This window comes from Pongo pygmaeus, chromosome 3 (genome assembly GCF_028885625.2).
Source record: "Pongo pygmaeus isolate AG05252 chromosome 3, NHGRI_mPonPyg2-v2.0_pri, whole genome shotgun sequence".
Lineage (NCBI taxonomy): Eukaryota > Metazoa > Chordata > Mammalia > Primates > Hominidae > Pongo > Pongo pygmaeus.
Window position 1 is genome coordinate 186,319,550 of NC_072376.2, and position 22,661 is coordinate 186,342,210.

A 22,661-nucleotide genomic window follows, 5' to 3' on the forward strand; every position below is an offset into this window, starting at 1 on the left:
ATTCTTTGCTTTTGGGGATAGAACTTGGCTGTCAATTAGCAATTACTCCATAAGCTCCATTCTGCCCCTCAAATCCATGGACCTGCTGGGGCCTTCTCAGCCAGGGAGAAGTTGCCTTCTGTTTGCTTTTTCACACTCTGAGGCCAGCCTTGCCTCAGCCTTATAAGGAAAATGGAATATCCCCCACTTTATTCATGAACTTGGCCATCCTGTGGCTGAGGCAAGGTCAGTGTCCCCCCCAAATTACAGAAAGCTAAAGGAGAGAAGTGGTGGAGAATCAGTGTGGGTAGAGGGAGGACTGGTTATGTCACTTGTTCCCTTACTTAATAAGCACTCTAGTTTCCACTTCTTAGAGATGAGCTTCTAAAACTATATTCACCCAAAGGTGGACTTGTTTGTGTAAGTTTATTCTGCATCCCACCCCCACCCAAACACCTGGCAGGTTGTGGCTGTGTCTAGCAAAATTACAAAACATCAGTTGAGCTGGGCGCAGTAGCTCACGCCTGTCATCCCAACACTTTGGGAGGAGAGGTGGGAAATCACCTGAGGTCAGGAGCTCAAGACAAGCCTGGCCAACATGGTGAAACCCCATCTGGACTAAAAAATATAAAATTAGCCAGGCATGTTGCTGCATGCCTATAGTCCCAGCTACTCGGGTGGCTGAGGCAGGAGAATTGCCTGATTCTGGGAGGCAGAAGTTGCAGTGAGCCAAGATCACACCATTGCACTGCACTCCAGCCTGGGTGACAAGAGCGAAACTGCATCTCAAAAAAAAAAAAAAAAAAAATTCAGTTGTTATATACTTCTACAAAACAATCTAGAATGAAAGGAGCTCAGAAGATGGTATCCGATAAAAATGAGGCTGGGGGAATATCACTGCAATAGGAAAACCTCATCGTTTTCTTTATGAAATGTATAATAAATGATTCATCTTATCAAACTATTTTGCTATTCAACATGATACAGCCTGTGCGTGGTGCAATAAAGTAAGGTTTTTTTTTTTAATGATTATATTCTGACATCTAAAGAGTTACTTTCTGCGCACATCAATAAAATAGCTGATTGGCCATTTGCTTAGTATGTTGGTGGTCCCTAATGAACAGAACATTTCTCATTACTGTACATTTATAGCATGACACACCAACCACTCAATAATATGCAGTTAAGCCAAGAAAATGCAATTGTTTTTATTAGGGAGCTTAAAAAGCTTACAGATGGATAAGACCAACTAATACACAGAGCTCCTGGGGAGAAAAAAAACAGGCTGCAGTGGGTTCAAGGGGAAACTCTTAGGAGCTTCAATGCTAAACCTTTCCAGGATCCTAAGGGATTTGTGAAAGGAAACCACTAGATTCAATTGTGCTGTGGCTCTCTTCTCAGCTTTTTGTAGCTGTTGGTCTTGCATTACTTAGCAAAAGGTTATACTCCATGTGTATTTATACAGCAAGCAAGGTATTTATACTTAATCAGGAACATGCAAAGGCTCAAAATGGAAAGTTTCTGAAATATCACATTTTGGTGGATGACTCAGGCCTATTCAGACACACCTGTTTTAGAAAATTCCTCTTGTTTTTTCCAAGGGCTATGCCTAAGGCATAAAGAGAAAAAGCACAAAGAGAAATCTCTCTGGGGTGCTACCTTGTCTATTTGGATGCAGTACTTGGCTCTGGAGGCTTCTGGCAGTTTTGGATGTTTTTGTTTGTTTGTTTTTTGAGATGGAGTTTCGCTCTTGTCGCCCAGGCTGGGGTGCAATGGCATGATCTTGGCTCACTCCAACCTCCTCTCCCAGGTTCAGGCAATTCTCCTGCCTCAGCCTCCCAAGTAGCTGGGACTACAGGCATGACCACCATGCCCTGCTAATTTTGTATTTTTAGTAGAGACAGGGGTTCACCATGTTGACCAGGCTGGTCTCGAACTCCTGACCTCAGGGGATCCACCCACCTTAGCCACCCAAAGTGCTGGGATTACAGGCATGAGCCACTGTGCCCAGCCTGGAACTCCCACTTTTTATAAGCATATTCATGAATCAATCAGAGCCCTCTACTAATTGCCTAAAGGGCTGTGTGAGCCATCTCCTAAATTCCTAAAATCATCATCATCATCATCATCATCATCATCGTCGTCGTCTCCAATTTAGACATCAAGCTGATGCTTTACACACATTATCTCAAACCTCAAAACCACTTAGTAACCACTTAGGTACTATTGTGTATAATTGACACAGGAAGAAACTGATACTAGCAGATATGTGGATTCAAACACAGGTGAATCTGGCTTTAAAGTTTCTACTATTTCCTCTGCCATGCTCTTAAGGAATAAGATCAATATTTCCTAGGAGAGTTCCCCAATGCCTTGGATTCAGTGTCACTGATACCAGCCAACCCCTCCCTCCCAGCTACATGGAGATATCTTGGAGAGAGAAGGTGCCCAGAAGCCACCTTGCTTGAGTGGATGAAAGTTGTTTTCGGGCCTTGCTTCCTGGTTTCAGCAACTCTCACTCTGCTTTTAGTTATTTTTAGATGTGGCTCTTTGCCACCACAAAAGGAGAAGAGCATCCTTATTCTACGATGCTGGGGCTATGTTCAGTTGCACAGCTGTTTCCTACAATAACAGGCACCCAGGACCAGGAATCCTGTTCCCGGTTTTCTTTTACCACCAGGGGGACCCCTGTTACAAGAACAGTGAATTGTTGAGGCAACCACAGTAAAAATATTTGTCCTCATCCAGCATCAAACAGGAAACTGTCTTTCCTCTTCTTCAACCCCCATTGGTCACTAAGACTTGTCACCCACTTCCATCCCCAGTCATTGGTCACTAAGACTTGTCACCTGCCCCCCTCAGCCAATATCTCTGAAATCCACCCGCTCTTTGCCATTTCTATAGCCAGCCCCTGCCTGGTTCAGTCTTCACATCTTACCCCTGGGTTATTGCAATGGCTTCCTAAAGGGCTGCCCTGCTTCCTGTCTTTCCCCTTCCCCTTCCCCATCTTCCATCCTGAAGCCAGAGGGAGATTTCACAAAACCTGGTCATGGCATTCCTCTGTTTTATGACTTCATTTCGTTTCTCATTGAGTAGAAGATCGAGTGCTTTAGCCTCTCAATACTCATCTGGATCCTTCACAACCTGGCCAACATAACAGCTGACCATCAGCCCTTAGAGTTATTCAGGCTTAATACACCCCAATTCATCCTGAAATTGTAAGGGGATCTTGAATAGTTGTTTTGCTTTTATGACTTTCAACTGCTTCACCAACATAATAATGATAATAACTGAGTGAGATAAACTATGGAAAACTTCTAGCACAGTTTCTGATCATAAGATTTCCATCTGTGTTGGTGACAATGCACTTTTTACATTGATCATCATGGCAAGGTATATCCTAATATACCATATCATTAAAGCAATCTCTCCTAGGCAATACTGACAGTTGTTATCCCTCTAAAATTGAGAGCTATCTCCCATGCCCTTTTCATTTTAAGTAAACATTTTATTAGATTATAGCTTATGTCTTAATTTGGGTTTCCCCATATATGCAACCTAAAGTAAGAATTTTAATGCACATGGTACAAGAAATCTTGACAGGGAGTGAGGAAGTGAAATGGAGGAGATATTGGAGCCAATAAAGGGTGCCTTATCAAGCAAGTACCACTGCAGGCAATTAGAACTCAATCCTACTGAAGATCTCTGGAAATGGTATATAGAACACACATCAGGGAGTCAATTTTTTAGTCAGGTTCCTGACCAAAGATTGACTGGAATGGTGTATAAATACCCCCAACTCCCTTGATACCTCTGGCCTGCTGCTCTTACAGACAGACCATTCTTAAGTCCGGAGAAAGTCCTTAAGCAGAGAGATGCAGTGACATCTAGGCCAGCATGCACTGAAATGGAAAGGCCTGAAGGGCCATGCTCAGGGTACAGGCACTGCCAAGAATCCAGGTGCTCTGCATCCTCACCAACACTTGGTATTGTCAGTTTCTTTTTCTTTTTTATTCTGTGATTGTAAAGTGATATGTTTGTTAGCCATTTTGGATATTTTATTTGTGCAGCACCTACTTGAGTCTTTTGCCCATTTTCAAAACATGGGCTGTCTGGCTTTTTCACACAGATTTTTAGGGATTTTTTTCTATATATAAGTGCCTCATTGGATGTATGCATTGCAATATCTTATTCTTGCTGGTGTCTTGTCTTTTTTCTGTTTAGTGGAGTGTCTTAATGAAAAGCTATTATTTATGATTCGTGGGTTTTGTGTTCTGCTTAGGAATTCCTGGCTTTCATGTAGTTAGTCTTCCAAGTCATCTTTGGAAATTTTATTGCTTAATGTTCTACATTTCGGTTTATAATTCCCTGATATATCTATATATCTATATAGATATATATAATTTTTTGAGACAGAGTTTCACTCTGTCAGCCAAGCTGGAGTGCAGTGGCGTGATCTTGGCTCACAGCAATCTCCACCTCCTGGGTTCAAGCGAATCTCCTTCCTCAGCCTCCCAAGTAGCTAGGATTACAGGCGCATGCCACCCGGCTACTTTTTGTATTTTTAGTAGAGATGGGGTTTCACCATGTTGGCCAGGCTGGTCTCGAACTCCTGACTTCGTGATCCGCCCACCTCTGCCTCCCAATGTGCTGGGATTACAGGCGTGAGCCACCACGCCCAGCCCTCCCTGAAATATTTTTATGTGTATAATGTAAGATAAGGGTTGATTCATATACAAAGATAGAAATAGATATAGATATATATTGATAGAGACATGCTATTGATCAATCACCATTTATTTAAAAGACCATTGTTTCCCACTGCACTGAAGTGACACTTTTATTGTAAGTCAAGAGGTCTTATATACATTGGTCTATTGTTAAATCCTCAAGTTTTTACCATGTAACTAAATAGTCTTAGCCATACAGAAAGTAAACTAATAAACTAAATTAATCTAATAGGAAGTACAGCCAAAAACCCACAACTACCATCACTCTTAGTGGTGAAATGTTAAAGCTCTCCTCCAGAGATGGGAAATAAAATAGAAAGTTGACTATAATCATGCTTTTCAACCTTTTATAGGATAACTAATCAGTGTAATCAGGCAAGATACAGACCTTTAAAGGAATAAGAATTAGAAAGGAAGAAATAAAACAGTCCATTCGTAGATGTCATGTTTGGGTATTTAGAAAATCCAAAAGATTATGCAGCTAAACTATTTTAAAAATGAATAGATACATTTAGCATAGGCCCAAGATGAAAATGAATTGTTTATATACTAGCAACAAAAAATAGAAAATGAAGTTTAAAAGTGATTCCATTTGGTCACTGTGAAAAGCACAAAATAGGAATAAATCACGGCAAAGATGTGAAAGACTTCTATGCAGAAAACTACAAAGCATCACTAAGAAAAATCTTAAAAACTATAGAGGGATCCGTCATGTTCAAGGATTATGTCTCAATATTGTGAAGATGTCAGTTTTTAAATGATCCAAACATTTAATGCAAAACCAAACAAATCTCAGGAGGCTTATTTGTGGAAATTGATAACCTGATTCCAAAATTTACAGGGAAATGTAAGGGACAAGAATAGCTAAGAAAATCTTGAAGAAGGAAAAAAAAGTACTAAAACATTGTAAAAGCACCAGGTATCAAAACATTACAAAGGTGTATTATTAAGGCAATGTACTTGCATGAGGATAGACTGACTGAGGCTCTCTAGAAGGTGAAGCCTGGGTATTGATATTCTTTGAAAGGTCCCGAGAGAGTCTAATAGACAGTCAGATGGAGAATCACTTTTGTAGCTCTAATTTTTACCTTCTTTCTTTAATCTACTCCTCCCTTTTGCTCTAGTTGGAATTTTCCCCTCTTTCTGTATAGCATTTTGTTTCCTATAGCATTTTGTTTCCTTCTTTCTACTTAAAACACTGTATATTATACATACTTAGCCCCCTCACCCCCGCCAACTACCTGAGGGCAAGAACTTTTTAAAAAATGTCTATACGGCCTGCCTAATACCTAATATATGAAGTTCCTAAATAAGCATTCATTGACTGGCTTAAAGAACCACTAGTTCAATTATTGATATGACCCCTGCCTTCATAAACCCCAACCTGTGCTGGATAAAACTTAACACATTTATTTGTCTCAAAACTACATATGCAACCTCCCAAAGACCAAAAATAAAAGATTTAAAATTACTTTCTTTAGTTGCTCTCTGGGGGTTCTTATAATTTAACTTTCATAATAAAGGACTTGCAAATAGCATCAAACAGGAAGTACAGGTAAGAAGGCACCTGCCAGGCTAAATTGATAACAGTGTGACAATCCCATTCATTTAAAAAGTGAGTGGGTGGAATTCTTGGCATCTGCCTACATTTGACTCTTTGTTGTAACTTATGATATATGCCAGGTTTTGGGCTCTCAGTTCATAAAATGAGGATGTACCGGTCCACAAAGATGCCAGATAGAAGGGCTCGAGGTTGTTATTTTAAATCATTCTGCACAGGTATTGATTTGGGACCAAAAATTAAGGAAAGTGTATACAACAAATTTAACTTAAAAGTCATGTAATTCAACTCTGGTTCTGATAAATGAAGTCCCTAAAAAATCCTGGACATGTGGTCAGAGGTTGGGCAGTCACACTCTCCCCGGTCAGTCCTAATTGCCAAAAAGCTCTTCCCTGGCCTTTGGTTACCACACAGATTATATTTAATTCATTTTACTCAAGACAGATCCCAAATATTTGAATAAATACCTGCCTGGTCTTTAATCCAATTAAATGGCCCAATTTCCTGCCACTGCTCTCCATATGACTTAATTTGAACCTACCTCCATCTCCTGGACACTCACCCCTAATGTACTGCAGATAGTCTTAGAGAGTAGCATGATTCCCAGAACACAATATTGTAAAAATGTTGTCAACAAAGAAAGTAGAATAAGTTTCTAGCACATTTTGTTATGAGCTTCTAGCATGCTTTGCTGTGAGCAATGTTTCTGTTAATTTAGCCTGAGTTGATTGATTTCCTGCCTTAACTTCACACACTCAGCTTCTTAATGAGTTTTCAGTACTGGAGAAAAAAAAAAATCTCAGTCTTTTTCTCTTGCTTTGCTAAACAGACATATCTCTCCAATCTTATACCTGTACAGGTCATCTTTTACATTTATGTTGCTATCCACTTTTTCCATTAAACTCTATCCTATTATAATTATCCCAACCTGGATTTAAACATTTTGATTCAACTTAATAGCAATTGAACTATAATTTGTTCCATCCACAGATTGGATCAGCATCCATTCATGCCTTCATCTAAATTGTTGATCCCAGTGCAAAGTCAAGCACTGAGCCCTCTGTCATATAGCAGAGGTAACAAAATCCATTAATGAGCATCATTTGGAGGAAGTTACTCAACCAGATAAAAATTCATGTAAAATTATCTTCTAGACCACCATTCTCCAGCTTGCCCATAAGAAAACAAAATTGGACTCTTCAAACATCTTGCTGAAAACCAGATGCCCAATGTCTGCAACATACCCCTTTTGGTAACAGATGACTTATGTCATTTTATCCTAAGAAGTTGTGACCCTTATGCAGAAAATTTCAGTGCAAATTGAAAATTCAGTTACCTTATCAAAGAAGAATTAGGCTAACTCTCAGGAGGACTATACATTCGCCCCAGCAGTGAAGCTGCCTTTTCAATAATTAATTCTATCTTCCCATCCTATTTTTAGCGGTATGTCTAACCCAGCTGAAACCACTTAGGTTGTTATGACCTTCTAACTTTTGCCATTTCAACTTACCAATATTCCTACTGTTTACCTAACATACTTAACTGCCATTCTCTGGTCACTCTGAAATAGAAAGGCGCTGTTATGACTCTCCTGGGGCTCTTCCATAAAGAGAAAGTCTTTGTGAATTGAATGCCTGCCCAGATCTAGACTGACAAACAGAAAAGAATCTTGTTAATAGGAACTATGAAAAAATCAAATTAGTGTTTGTTGATCAGGACAATTCTTTCCTACCAAGCAGGTGTGGGGTGGGAGCAGGACTGGTAGTTGGCTCAGCCAAGAAAAGAGATGAAACATAACTCAAAGACTCTGCGCCCGGTCTGTGTTCTTAACCTCTGAGTTATGTTTCATCCCTAATCCTAGCATTTTGGGAGGCCGAGGCATTTGAGAGGCCAAGACAGATCATTAGAGCCCAGGAGTTCAAGATCAGCATGGGCAACATGGTGAAACCCTGTCTCTACCAAAAAAAAAAAAAAAAAAAAAAATAGCTGGGCATACTGGCACAGACCTGTGGTCCCAGCTATTTGGGAGGCTGAGGCAGGAGGATCACCTGAACCTGGAAGGACTAGGCTACAGTGAGTCATGCCACTGCACTCCTGCACTCCAGCCTGGGTGACCCAGCAAGACCCTGTCTCAAGAAAAGAAAAGAGAGAGAGAGAGCACAGGCTCTGGCTCCTGCAGAGCCTGATAATAGTCACTGGCCCCACTGTGGATGCTGGCTTTGGGACCTTGGGCAACTTTCTTACTATGAATTTCTGTTTCTTCATTTATAAAATGGGGATAATAATTCCCTTTATTATCTACTTTAGTATATGCCTTAGCAGGTTATTCTGATGATTAAAAAAAAAAATTAAGTGCACCTAGAGCATAGCACATAACAAGAGTTCAATTGATGTTAGCCGCTACTATACCATGCACTCAGCAAGATAACATCTGATTTGATTTTAGCTCTCCAAATAGATCTGCATACAGAAATAGATGGGCTAACTAGTCATATTTCTACACTGTACATTTCTGTACTATTTTAACTATTTAGTTGTAGCTAAATCTTAGAACATCAATTTCATGAGAGCAGGAATTTTTCTCTGCTTTCTTTCGTGCACTCTTTCCAGCATCTAAAACACTCTGTGGCACATAATAGGTACTTAATTCAAATTCACTGAATGAATGAATAAGTGAATCTAGCTTCCTGTTTGTCCACATTCACTATCTCTTCAGGTTACTTAAGTGGGTTTAGGTAGGGAAAAAAAAGACAGAGAGAGAGAGAAACTCTGGGTAGAATACTTAGCACTGCCTGACGCCTAGATACATTTGACGAATAGTAGCTATTATGTTCACATGACTTGGGGCAGGTTTACTGAGGGGAGCTAAAGAGATATGGATAGACGGAAACAAGATGCAAAACATGTGGGCTTGTTCTACTCATGGAGATTTCAGTATAGAGGGGAAGCAGACAAATACTACTTAAAGGAAGTGTACAGGGTAATATGAGAACACAAAACACTGGGCACTATCCAGATCAGAAGGGTGAGGAAGCCTTCTCTGACAAACTAACTTCTAAATGGACACCGAAAAGATGGAGACTTTTACCTTTTTAGATAGGTAAAGAAAGTGATGGAGAAAAAGACCCCAGACGTCCGGATCAACTTGTGCAAGGCCCTGAGATAAGCAGGATATTGGTTTTCTCAGAACAGAAAGAAGCCAGTTGAAACGCATACGTGCGACAGAAAATGAACTATTAGGTTGGTACTAAAGTAATTGCAGTTTTTACCATTAGAAGTAATACAAGGGCCGGGCGCTGTGGCTCACGCCTGTAACCCCAGCACTTTGGGAGGCCAAGGCGGGTGGATCACGAGGTCAGGAGATCAAGACTATCCTGGCTAATACGGTGAAACCCCGTCTCTACTAAAAATACAAAAAGAATTAGCTGGGCGTGGTGGCGGGTGCCTGTAGTCCCAGCTACTCGGGAGGCTGAGGCAGGAGAATGGCGTGAACCCGGGAGGCGGAGCTTGCAGTGAGCCGAGATCCTGCCACTGCACTCCAGCCTGGGTGACAGAGCGAGACTCCGTCTCAAAAAAAAAAAAAAGTTATATAAGGTCAGACATCCCAGCCTGGGTAACATGGCAAAACCCCATCTCTACAAAAAAAAATACAAAAATTAGCTGTGTGTGGTGGCAGCACACATGTGGTCCCAGCTACTCAGGCTGAGAGGGAACGATTGTTTGAGCCCGGGATGTCGAGGCTGCAGTGAGCCAAGGTGGTGCCACTGCGCTTCAGCCTGGGCAACAAAGTGAGACCCTATCTCAAAAATATAAAAAAGGCCAGACATCTGTAGAAGCAGGACTATACAAGACCTTGTAGGTCAGGCTAAGAATTTAGCTAAGAGAGTGTGAAGTGTTTGAATGGATTGCAGAGCAGGCATCGAACACATCAGGATTGATTTTTTTTTTTTTCATGATCCTGGCTGCTCTCGGGAGAACTGAGGACAGACTGTGCACATCACTTGACCACAGCCCAAAAATGCTGGTGAGAAGAGCAGAAGGAGGGTTTGAAGGTTTGCTGTAGCCAGCACCGTCTCAGCACACACACCAAGGGGCTCTGTCAGGGCATTAAGAAACATTAATTCTTTTCTTTTTTTTTTTGAGATGGAGTCTCGCTCTGTTGCCCAGGCTAGAGTGCAGTGGTGTGATCTCAGCTCACTGCAACCTCCACCTCCTGGGTTCAAGTGATTCTGGTGCCTCAGCCTCCCGAGTAGCTGGGATTACAGGCATGCGCCACCATGCCTGGCTAACTTTTATGTTTTTTAGTAGAGATGGGGCTTCACTATGTTGGCCAGTCTGGTCTCAAACTCCTGGACCTCAGGAGATCCACCCACCTCGGCCTCCCAAGGTGCTGGGATTGCAGGCATGAGCCACTGTGCCCAGCCAACAAACATTATTCTGATTGGCCAAATTAACCACTAATGCAGGAAGACCAATTTTCTCCTCCAGTGAGGAATTCTAGCTGTCAAAAAAAAAAAAAAAAGGAAAAGGGTAGACAAAAAGACTGCTTTGTCCCTTTTATGCCTATCAAGGTGTTATTTGCGTTCTCTCAGATGCCAACAGTAAAAATAGGCAGAAAAAGCCTCCTTGATTTGTCTTTCTTCCAGATGGCTCAAAGGATAGTCAAATATCAACCTTGTTCTTCTGCACAACCCTAAGAGGTGGGAAAGCAGATCTTTTAATTCCCTGTCTCATCCCACTCCTCTCCTGCTCACTCCATTCACTTTACAGATGGAAACCCTGAATCACTGACAAACTAAGTGACCACAAAAGGTTATTGTCAGAGATAAAACTAGGATTAAAACTGGTTTCTTAATTCCAAGCCTTCATTCCCTCATAGCCATATTAGACACAAAAGGCTTTGAACAGGAAGGAGTTCTCTCTTACAGAAACATCCTCTTCCAATGTATACTCTTGAAATGAATCTTTCTACTTACATGGAAATTGATAGGAGGGGGTAACTCGAGTCTCCCAACTTGACACAGAGGAGCTACCCTGAGATCCAGTCTATATCTAACTGCTCACTGGGCGTCTAAACCTTGATGTCCCATAAGCATCTCCAACTCGTCATACCTAAAACTGAACTCATTATCATTCCCACACCAATCCTGTTTCTCTTTCTGCATTTCTTGCCTCAATACAGCTTTTCCTCTAGACATCCACCTCCTCCCTCTACCTCAACCTCCTCATCTCATTAATCAGAATGCCCAATGCATTTCACTTCTCAGATCACTCCCTGGGTCACCCCCACCTCATCCCCATTGCTCTCGTTTTTGCATTAGCTGAAATCTGAATCATTGCGGTAGCCTCTGGTGGTTCTCTCTTATTGCAGTCCAATGCCTTTCTACCCCTCCTCCATCTTCCTCACTGCCACCCTAACTATAGACCCTGTGACTCTTGTTCAAATCTCCCAGTGACCATTCTGAGATACTTTCATGACAAGTCAAGCCTTAGCACTGTACCACCATCTCATCATGATGTGGCCCCTGCCTATCTCTCGGATATCCTCGTCTGGAATTTTTCCCCTTGCTCCAGCTACACCACATGACTTGCTGGTCTGTGGCACAAGACCCAACCTCCATCACCTCTGACAACATCTCCTCACTCTGGCTTCCTCACTGTTCTCTAACCACCAGGGTGCATACCTGCTTAGGGCCCAGACCCTGGCCATTCCCTCTGGGTAGGAAGGTCTGAGACTCTTTGCATGGTTAATTAGCTTACCTTCTTTGAGACTCCTCAGATGTTACCTTCTCAGTGAGATTTTCCCTGGCCACTCTATTCAATATTCACAGTGGCCCCACCCCTGGCACTCCAGGTCCTTCTGACTGCCTTGATTTTTTTCATGTCACCTCTGAACAGGCTATGTGTTTACATACTACGTTCATTGCTCATTGTCTGTGCCCCCACTGCCCCAACCTCACCCCTACCTCTGGAAAAGAAGCTCCAGGAGGGCAGGGATTTTTGTCTCTTTAAGTTCATATTCCAAGCACCTAAAATAGTGCCTGGAAAATAGCAGGTGCCCAATATATTTTTTTGCTGAATAAATTGAATGCATAAGTATATATATTATTTTATATAGTTTTTAATGTGTTCTTCCTTAAATCTAGAACAACCTAATTCATATCCTACTCACCCTCATCTATAATCTCATTGACACTTTTTTACCACAAACATTTCTTTTTTTTATTATTATACTTTAAGTTCTAGGGTACATGTGCACAACATGCAGGTTTGTTACATATGTATACATGTGCCATGTTCTTTTTGTTTTTTTTGAGATGCAGTTTTTTGAGATGCTCTTGTTGCCTGGGCTGGAGTGCAATGGCGTGATCTTGGCTCACTGCAACCACCTCCTCCCAGGTTCAAGCAATTGTCCTGCTTCAGCCTCCCGAGTAGTTGGGATTATAGGCATGTACCACCAGGCCCAGCTAATTTTGTATTTTTAGTACAGACAGGATTTCTCCATGTTGGTCAGGCTGGTCTCAAACTCCTGACCTCAGGTGATCCGTCTGCCTTGGCCTCCCAAAGTGCTGGGATTACAGGCGTGAGCCACCGCGCCTGGCCTACTACAAACATTTCTTGTTTACCTATTGGTCTCCCTATGTCATGGGTCAGAGGGTGCCTCTTAGGTTATCTTTCTATGCTCTCTCCTCAAACATACCAGAAAATAAAAGTCACTTAGTAAATATTTGTCAAACTCAACTGATGTGATTAATGTTATCTTCTAGGCAAAGGACCTAAACACATAGATCAGATACAAGCTCTGATCATAATTGCACAGAAGAGTTCATTTCAGAGCCATAGATACCTTCGCTCCATAAATCCTTTTGCTTAAAACGGGAGGTACTATTGCATCAATTTGGATAACCAGTTGAGGCAGAGGCTAACTTTTGAAAATTCTATTTTGCCAGGACTTCAGAAAACACAATTTGGTGTCGAATAGCTGGTCTCAGACCAGATGGTTGGTACATTCTGATTTTTAGAACTAGGGACGCTCCCTGACTGAAAATAAAGTAGTAGAAAGGGAGGGAGGAATCACTATTACTTAGTTATTTACTTATAGGCAGGACACTATGCCAGTGATTTTATATCTATTAACTCTTTTTATCCTCAAAATAAATATGTGAGGCATACTGTCATTTACATGTTACAGATAAGTAACCTGAGGTTCAGAAAATTAAACAAGTTGTCCAAGATTACATAGCAGGACTAAAATTTGATAAATCCCCTACGCCACAAATCCAAGCACTTTCCCAGGACCGTCTTGTCTCTCCACCCACTATGTGGTAGTTTCATTCTTGGAATCACCTACCTATACATAATGGACTCATATACCTATTTTACTATCTTTGCATCTTTAGCATTTGGTTCTTTTATGACCAGTGTGGAATCTTTTCTGTAACTCACACATTCTTTTAGAGTTCGGAGCCTACAGGACTATGGAAACTAATAAAGTCTAGCACAAACCCGTGAGTGCCACAAAGTGTCACACACATGCCAATCAAGTCCGCGGGCCTGCTATAAAGAAGTGCCCCTTTCAATGAGCTACCTGGAAAGGTGCACCTACACTTGCCAGGGTAGACTGATCGACTGGCATTGAGCATTGATTAGGAAGTAGTCCTGGATTCAAACTTTTGCATTTCCTCTCAAGGATTTCTAATTTTCTCAGGCAAAACAAAACAAAACCCAAACAAACAGAAAGACACAAAAATAGATGGAGTAGGCATCCAGGAAAAGTGAGAGGAGTAAAGGGAAATGCACTGCTGGATTACACTGTGAATAGCCAGAGCACAGGCCGTGCCATCCCCCAGGACTGGACAAAGAACAATCTAGTTAAAAGCACAGAAAGGACGTCTTCTATCATCCTTTAGGGAGGGTTGTTTTAGAACAGCAGACTTGCCGAAACACTCAGAAGTCTATTCCACAGAAGAAACTGTGTTCAGTTCTGTTACAGCCATCACTGCTGTGACCACTGAGGTGAAGGGCAGAGGAGGGAAAGGCTGTCATAGAACCAAAGACCACATTCAAAAGACAATTACTCGATCCACTGACTTAAGTCCAACCAGGAAAAGCACCAGGAAAGACATTTAGTGATTCACAAGCTTAGCTGAGTAGAAACGTAAAGATGGCAATGATGTAGCTTAGCCCCCAAGGTCAAAAGTGGAAAATGCTTGCCATGGGCAAGGCAGAGGGCGCTTCGAGAAGCTTCACCTCCGGGACTCCTGGGCACTCCCAAGACAAGGGTGAGCAGAGCTCTGTCTCCAACCAGGGAACAAATAGTCTGTGGATCTACTGATCACTGTGGATGGTCTCTAGTTTGACACCTCATCATTTGTCTCTGTCACTAGTGACCTTTGGAATAAAATGCTCATTCAATTTTATGACTAGGAGAGGATCCAGAGATTTATCTAATCCCCCCACCTCATTTTACTGATGAAGCTTCTCAGACATAGACAGATGAAGGGAATCCAATTTTTCAACTTTTATGAGAACATGAAGTACAAGAACAGAAAACATATTCTGGATGGTTCAGGGTAGTGGTATATTTGCATACTCGACTTTGTTCAGCCCAGGAGTACATCTGTATTTCTCAGAGCATGTGTTCCAATATGGGATTTGGAAAAATATGATCTGTTGATGGCTCAGAAAATAATGTTCGAAAAAATAAAATGTTCAGAAAGGCTGGTTTGGCATTTGCATGCATGCTGAGGTACACAAGCTAGGGAAGAAAAGAGAATAGAAACATGTCCTACTCCTTTTCTCATTTCTTAACTCTCATGAAGTTATGTGTTTTGAGGGGGAAATTGTGCTCATCTGGAGGGTCCACATGAGCATTTTTTTTTTTTTTTTTTTTTTGAGACAGAGTCTTGCTCTGTCTCCTAGGCTGGAGTGCAGGGCCTGATCTCGGCTTACTGCAACCTCTGCCTCCTGGGTTCAAGTGATTCTCCTGCCTCCGCCTCCCACGTAGCTGGATTTACAGACGTGCACCACCACGCCCGGCTAATTTTTATATTTTTATTAGAGACGGGGTTTCATCATGTTGGCCAGGCTGGTCTCGAATTCCTGGTCTCGTGGATCTGCCCGCCACGGCCTCCCAAAGTGCTGGGATCACAGGCGTCAGCCACGGTACCCAGCCCCACATGAGCTATTGATAAAGGTAACAACAGGAAAAAATACAGATAGTGAAGAGGGGGCAAGAAGTGCATGTGTATAGAACAAAGTGAATTAGAATGTAGCGGGTCACCTAGAATTTTCATGACTATAACAGCTTAAGAGTGCTCTTTGAAAAACTGACCTAAATATATTAGATCCATGTAGCTTCACTATTGGTTGGGGCTGAGAGAATGAGCATGAGAGATGCTGGGGAAGAAGAGAGAAGATAGTGAAGGAGACTGCTGCCTGAGGAGCCACAGCAGCGGCGGGGAGAGGGCATCTGGGACAGCAAATATCTAGGACCCCCAGAAAGAAGGGCTGGCGGAGTGAGCTGCAGCCTGCATTCTCCTTCCTCCTGGAAGCTGCTTCCTCCACCCCAGAGGAGAGGGAGGAGAGAGTTTCTCAGAGTCTTTCCCTGGGGTCAGACACGGGTGGAATTAATGAAGCAGGAGGGAAAGAAAATGGCAAGGAGATCTCAGGAGCCCTCTTTGTGTAAGGAAAGTAAAATCCACAATAAACTCAGGAAACTCATAAAGAGAGCAGGAGAGAATAGCAAGCCTTTGTATTAGGCACAGCTCTTTGTTTACACTGAAAATAGAAACAGGCAAACTAAATTGCCTGCAGGTTGCCTTTCTCCTTCCTTATTCTTTCTTCCTTCATGCAGTGCTTAACTATGCAAACATCCGGATCCTAAAAGGACATTAAATATTGGTTGATGGAGTCTTAAAATCCAAGAGCAACCCAGAAATGTTTACAAAGGGTGCCTGAGAAACTCCTAATTCTAAAAGCATTGCAAGTTTAGTATTCCTCAGATAAAGGTAACCAGAGCCTGTAAACCTTTCCTCAACTAAATAATAAAACATTACTTGATCCTAAAATATAAGCAGTGATTTGGGGATGTTTTCTTGTATTATTGGCATTATAGACAACATTAGAGGTAAATTTATTACTAGTTAGGAAATTTTTTTTTAGCATTACCTTTTCACCACTTAACACAATTAAAAAGGGGTGTGTGTTAACAGAGCTTGTTCAGATAATGAGCTTGCTCACTACTTAAACTTTCTGTCCCCGTGGTATATTTTCATTCACTGGGCTGTTATCTGCATCATGTAGCTGGGGGCTTTTTTAAAATGAATGTTGCCTCCTCCATTTTGCGGAAAGCAATGAGAACAGCAGCATTGGAACACCTGCATTATATCAATAAAGGGATTGAGAGGAGACTGAAGCTTAAGAGCTAGCAAATTTGAATTTGTACATTCAGCTATTGCCTGTGTGTCCCTTGTCCCAAACTCATATTCATCTTCTGAAAAGGGCAGCTGAGAACCCAGCACTTTTGACTGCTGTTTTTTTTTTTCTTTTGTATTTCTGTTTCCCATTAGAGATTCAATGTGAGGGAATTATGACTCTTCTAGCCATTGTGTGTGCGTGTGAGCAGGGGGTATTATTTACTGTGGACTAAAATATAATTTTTTGTGTATGTGTTTCTTCCCAGATAGCTACATCATTGGCTACTTGACAGGCAACCCCATATACTTATTATTTTCAAAATCTAAGCAGATAGCAAAAACCTCACCACAGAGCAGAAAATGAATGGATTGCTTTTTTTAAAAAAGTGGATGATTGAATGAATGAATGAATACATTTATTGTCTCTAATTGAACCTGCTTGTAGGCCCTACATGGTGCCAATACAGCCTACAAATTCACATTCCATATTGGCAACTCCACCTGCTATTGTTTGATTTGGGAGCTGTTCTATTTACACAATGAATATATACTGAAATATAAACAGAAATATCTTACTTCTGTATGTGTTGGGTTGTAACCATTCACCACGTATTACAACAGTCTTTTCTTTTCTTCCTCACTCCTCCAGGACAGAACATTATTCCATCCTGTGAGCAACAGCTGCATGGATTGCAACCCCGCAGAGAAGAAGATTTTCATGGCCAGATGTGACCCTCTCTCTGAGACTCAGCAGTGGATTTTTGAACACATTAATATGACTGTTTTAGAAACGTTTAACCACCATGCCAGCTCCTAGAAAGAAGAAAGGAAGAAAGAGTGATTACCTACAGGTTATAAATTAAATTTTAGCCAGCATCTGGGTCGAAGGAGTCAGGAATAACATTTCCTCGATCCAGGAAGGCTGGTTTAAAAATTTGTAAATGCCATGTCAAAGTAGGTTGTTTTGAAGAACTTCCTGCATCTGAAGAACTTGGCTGAGAATCTCACCAGCTGCTTCTGAGAACTCGAGACTAGCAGTTCCCTTGCTGGCCAAGGGCAAAGATAATTTAGGGACTTTTCAAAACAACTGCTGAGCTAATAAATCCTAGCATTTCTCAGGTCAAATCCTGCAGTAGTGAGTAGCTATGAATGGATCCTATTAACTGGGTGGGAGGGGGGTGAAAACGGAGTGCATGACTGCTCTGACAACCTGAGGATATCACAGGTTTAGAACTAACCAAGCTTAAGGGGTGAGCTGTACTCTTTGGTGCCATTCTCTGACTAAGAATGGGTTCAGCAGGTTTAACCCTTAAAAGTGCTGCAGATGATTTCAGAGTGCTCATACTATTCTGGGTTTTTTTTTGTTTTATTTTTAAATGAGGGTGCAATATCTAATGTAAGACTTAAATTACATAATGAAATGGACATCCAGTGTTCCCATTCTTTCGTTTATATTTGCCATTTTTTTTCAGAGCAAAGGTTTCTTATTCATGAAAGTTCATGCTCCAAGAATCCACTGAATTTCTAATTCAGTGCCCTTCTATGAATCCAGTTAGAACAAAAGCAAAAACAAAAATCTATGCTATCAAGTGACTCCAAAGAAAGATTTCACAGAAGCAGCAAAACCATATAAGATTTAGGAGAGGGTCTTCCCTGGGAAATCTATTTTTACTTTTCTATTATTTTTAAAATCTTAAAAGTCTGATATTTGTCCAGTCATAATTTTTATTAAGCAAGGAAATGGAGTGAGGTTGATGTAATTTGTTTAGGAGATTCTTAAACCCAAATAAATCTACACTCCAAGTGATATGTGAAAATGGCTTGGTTCACTTCAATTCTGTTTAGTCAGTGGTGGAAGCTTAGAAGTGGTTTTATTTGTTCGTTTGTTTGGGTTTTGCTTTTGTTTTTTATTTTTTTCTTGTTGTTGTTCTTTTGTAGTGTTGATATTAATGATGTTCTTTTATTTGGAAGCTCATAAAAGGAATTACCATTAATAAAGTGTTTCTGACACCATTTTCTGTTAATGGGACAATATTTCAGGGATGAAGAAAGGAATGCTCCGAAAACTAAATGGAACACTTAATCCTTAAAGCAATTTTTTACTGTTCAATAATATCACGTTGGGGGAAGAAAATACAGGTATCAAGGTGGTTCTCGGGAAAAAAGAATCATGTTTATTACACATCTCTCAAGTTTTTTTGGTATAAAAATGTTTTAACTTTGCTTTCTTTTTGTTTTTTGTTTGAAGTTGGTTTTCCTGTTAATAAAAATTTATATAACATCTTGGATCTAGAGCATTAAATTTGAGAACTGGGAGGACTCCTAGGATCCAGTCCCTTTGCTTCTTCAGATGAATCACAAAAGCCCAGAAAGGACCAACTCCTGGCAAGGCTGATGTCTTCTGAGCCCTATTCCTGTGTTTTTTATCTTGTACTGTGTTGCCTCACTCTGTTACCCAAGCTGGTTCTGGATATTACTGTGATTTAACTTGAGATTTTCAGTCACTAGATGAGAATACTATGCCTCCCTGGGGATGCCCACTAAAGTAATATTCACATTCAGAAACTTTAATACAGTACATGACGCCTCTTCTTATACATGTTCATGATTTTGTTATCTCCCTGAAACTTAATGAAAATGTCTAGTTAAACTACCAGGCTATAGTTGGGGAAGAGTTATTTCATTATCTTTACTGATTTTTCAAGCATTCTTTTGAAGGGCTATTTTTTTTCTTTTTCTTTCTTATTATACTTTAAGTTCTGGGATACATGTGGAGAATGTGCAGGTTTGTTACATAAGTATACACATGCCATGGTAGTTTGCTGCACCCATCAACCCCTCATCTACATTAGGTACTTCTCCTAATGCTTTCCTTCCCCTAGTCCCCCACCCCCTGACAGACTCCAGTGTGTGATGTTCCCCCAGTGTGTGATGTTCCCCTCCCTGTGTCCATGTGTTCTCATTGTTTAGCTCCCACTTATGAGTGAGAATATGTGATGTTTGGTTTTCTGTTCCTGTGTTAGTTTGCTGAGAATGATGGTTTCCAGCTTCATCCATGTCCCTGCAAAGGACATGAACTCATCCTTTTTTATGGCTGCATAATATTCCATGGTGTATATGTGCCACATTTTCTTTATTCAGTCTATCATTGATGGGCATTTGGATTGGTTCCAAGTCTTTGCTATTGTGAACAGTGCTGCAATAAAAGTATGTGTGCATGTGTCTTTACAGTAGAATGATTTCTAATCCTTTGGGTATATACCCGGTAATGGAATTGCTGGGCCAAATGGTATTTCCGGTTCTAGATTCTTGAGGAAACGCCATACTGTCTTCCACAATGGTTGAACTAATTTACACTCCCACCAACAGTGTAAAATTGTTCCTATTTCTCCACATCCCCTCCAGCATCTGTTGTTTCCTGACTTTTTAATGATCGCCATTCTAACTGGTGTGAGATGTTATCTCATTGTGGTTTTGATTTGCATTTCTCTAATGACCAGTGATGATGAGCTTTTTTTCATGTTTGTTGGCTGTATAAATGTCTCCTTTTGAGAAGTGTCTGTTCATATCCTTTGCCCACTTTTTGATGGGGTCATTTTTTTGTTGTAAATTTGTTTAAGTTCTTTGTAGATTCTGGTTATTAGCCCTTTGTCAGATAGATAGATTGCAAAAATGTTCTCCCATTCTGTAGGCTGCCTGTTCACTCTGATGATAGTTCCTTTTGCTGTGCAGAAGCTGTTTAGTTTAATTAGATCCCATTTGTCAATTTTGGCTTTTGTTGCTATTGCTTTGATGTTTTAGTCGTGAAGTCTTTGCCCATGCCTATGTCCTGAATGGTATTGCTTAGGTTTTCTTCTAAGGTTTTTATGGTTTTGGGTCTTATGTTTAAGTCTTTAATACATCTTGAGTTAATTTTTGTACAAGATGTAATGAAGGAGTCCAGTTTCAGTTTTCTGCATATGGCTAGCCAGTTTTCCGAACACCATTTATTAAATAGAGAATCCTTTCTCCATTGCTTGTTTTTGTCAGGTTTGTCAAAGATCAGATGGTTGTAGATGTGTGGCTTTATTTCTGAGGCCTCTGTTCTCTTCCATCAGTCTATATATCTGTTTTGGTACCAGTACCATGCTGTTTTGGTTACTGTAGCCTTGTAGTATAGTTTGAAGTCAGGTAGCATGAGGCCTCCAGCTTTGTTCTTTTTGCTTAGGGCTGTCTTGGCTATACAGGCTCTTTTTTGGTTCCATGTGAAATTTAAAGTAGTTTTTTCTAATTCTGTGAAGAAAGTCAATGATAGCTTGATGGGAATAGCATTGAATCTATAAATTACTTTGGGCAGTACGGCCATTTTCATTATATTGATTCTTCCTATCCATGAGCATGGAATGTTTTTCTATTTGTTTGTGTCCTCTCTTATTTCCTTGAGCAGTGGCTTGTACTTCTCCTTGAAGAGGTCCTCCACATCCCTTTGTAAGTTGTATTCCTAAGTATTTTATTCTCTTTGTAGTAATTGTGAATGGGAGTTCACTCATGAGTTGGCTCTCTATTAGTGGTGTATAGGAATGCCTGTGATTTTTGCACATTGATTTTGTATCCTGAGATTTTGCTGAAGTTGCTTATCAGCTTAAGGAGTTTTTGGGCTGAGACAACGGGGTTTTCTGAATATACAATCATGTAATCTGCAAACAGAGATAATTTGACTCCCTGTCTTCCTATTTGAATACCCTTTATTTCTTTCTCTTGCCTGATTGTCCTGGCCAGAACTTCCAATAATATGTTGAATAGAGTGGTGAGAGGACATCCTTGTCTTGTGCCAGTTTTCAAAGGGAATGCTTCCAGCTTTTGCCCATTTAGTATGATATTGGCTATGGGCTTGTCATAAATTTGAAGAGCTATTTTTTTAACCTTCTGTCACAGAGATATTTTGTATAGGTCAAGAGATCTTGAAGCATTCAAGATGTATACTGGAGAAAATCAATAGTGAGAAATTAACCTGTGTGTTGAGCAATTCCAGAGAGTAAATGAAGATTTATCTCAAGTGTTCAGAGAGCAATCTTGTTGTAGAATTAGATGATCCTATAAAAATTCACATTATGTCATTAAACAGCTGACTGCTATTTACACTTCTATGAAAGAGACAACCATGGGTTCTGCACCCTGCAAAGCTCAGATTCACAGTGATCTTGTAGGATGCTATAATCATAGAAAGCTAGCCATAACATGTTTGGCTCTGTCCTTTGAGAAAGCCTGCATATATTGCATTATTTTGGTGTGACACACAGAGGTTAACCAAGATTGGTCTCTTGATCTCTGAATAAAACAATGTAATATTTTGGGGCCTATTTGAGGGTAGAGGGTGAGAAGAGGGAGAGGATCAAGAAAAATAACTTACTGGTACTGGGCTTAATACCTGGGTGATGAAATAATCTGTACAACAAATTGCCATGACACAAGTTTATTAATATAACAAACCTGCACATGCACTCCTGAACTTAAAAGTTTTTAAAAATTAAATTAAAATTTTTAAATGTAATATAAAAAATTAATTTTTTAAATTAAGGAACGCTTGAGACATTAAGGCCAAAATTAAAACTCTAAACTGTCAAGCAACTATTAAATGTGTGCAAATAGGAAACAAATAGAACGAGATGAAGCCTCTAGAATCTACCCCTAAGCCAAAGAGCACAACATTGCTAATAAGCACATCTGAGGAGGCATTTCCACTCCACTGAAGGTTAAGACTCTGTTTACCCGAAGCACCACTACTACCATTCTGAAAAGTAGAAAACTACGTATGTTGGTATGTTTATTTAACAAAGGGGACTGAACAATCCTCAGAAAGACTCTCTTTCCTGGAAATAACATGATTTGAAAATTGGACAGTAGGCCGGGCATGTGGGTCACACTTGTAATCTCAGCACCTTTTGAGAGGCCGAGGTAGGCGGATCATGAGGTCAAGAGATTGCGGCCATCCTG

General features: G+C 40.6%; 1 protein-coding gene across 1 annotated transcript in view; it reads left to right on the forward strand.

Annotated features, from left to right (window-relative positions):
• The window catches only part of LOC129034653 (polypeptide N-acetylgalactosaminyltransferase-like 6), a 231,123-nt gene extending 213,549 nt beyond the window's left edge, over nt 1–17,574 (forward strand). The window contains exon 8 of the mRNA XM_054484099.1: nt 17,338–17,574. Within this exon, the coding sequence (XP_054340074.1) occupies nt 17,338–17,505 (168 nt within the window). The 3' untranslated portion in view covers nt 17,506–17,574. The remainder of the gene's footprint in view (nt 1–17,337) is intronic.
• The last annotated feature ends 5,087 nt before the right edge of the window (nt 17,575–22,661 follow it).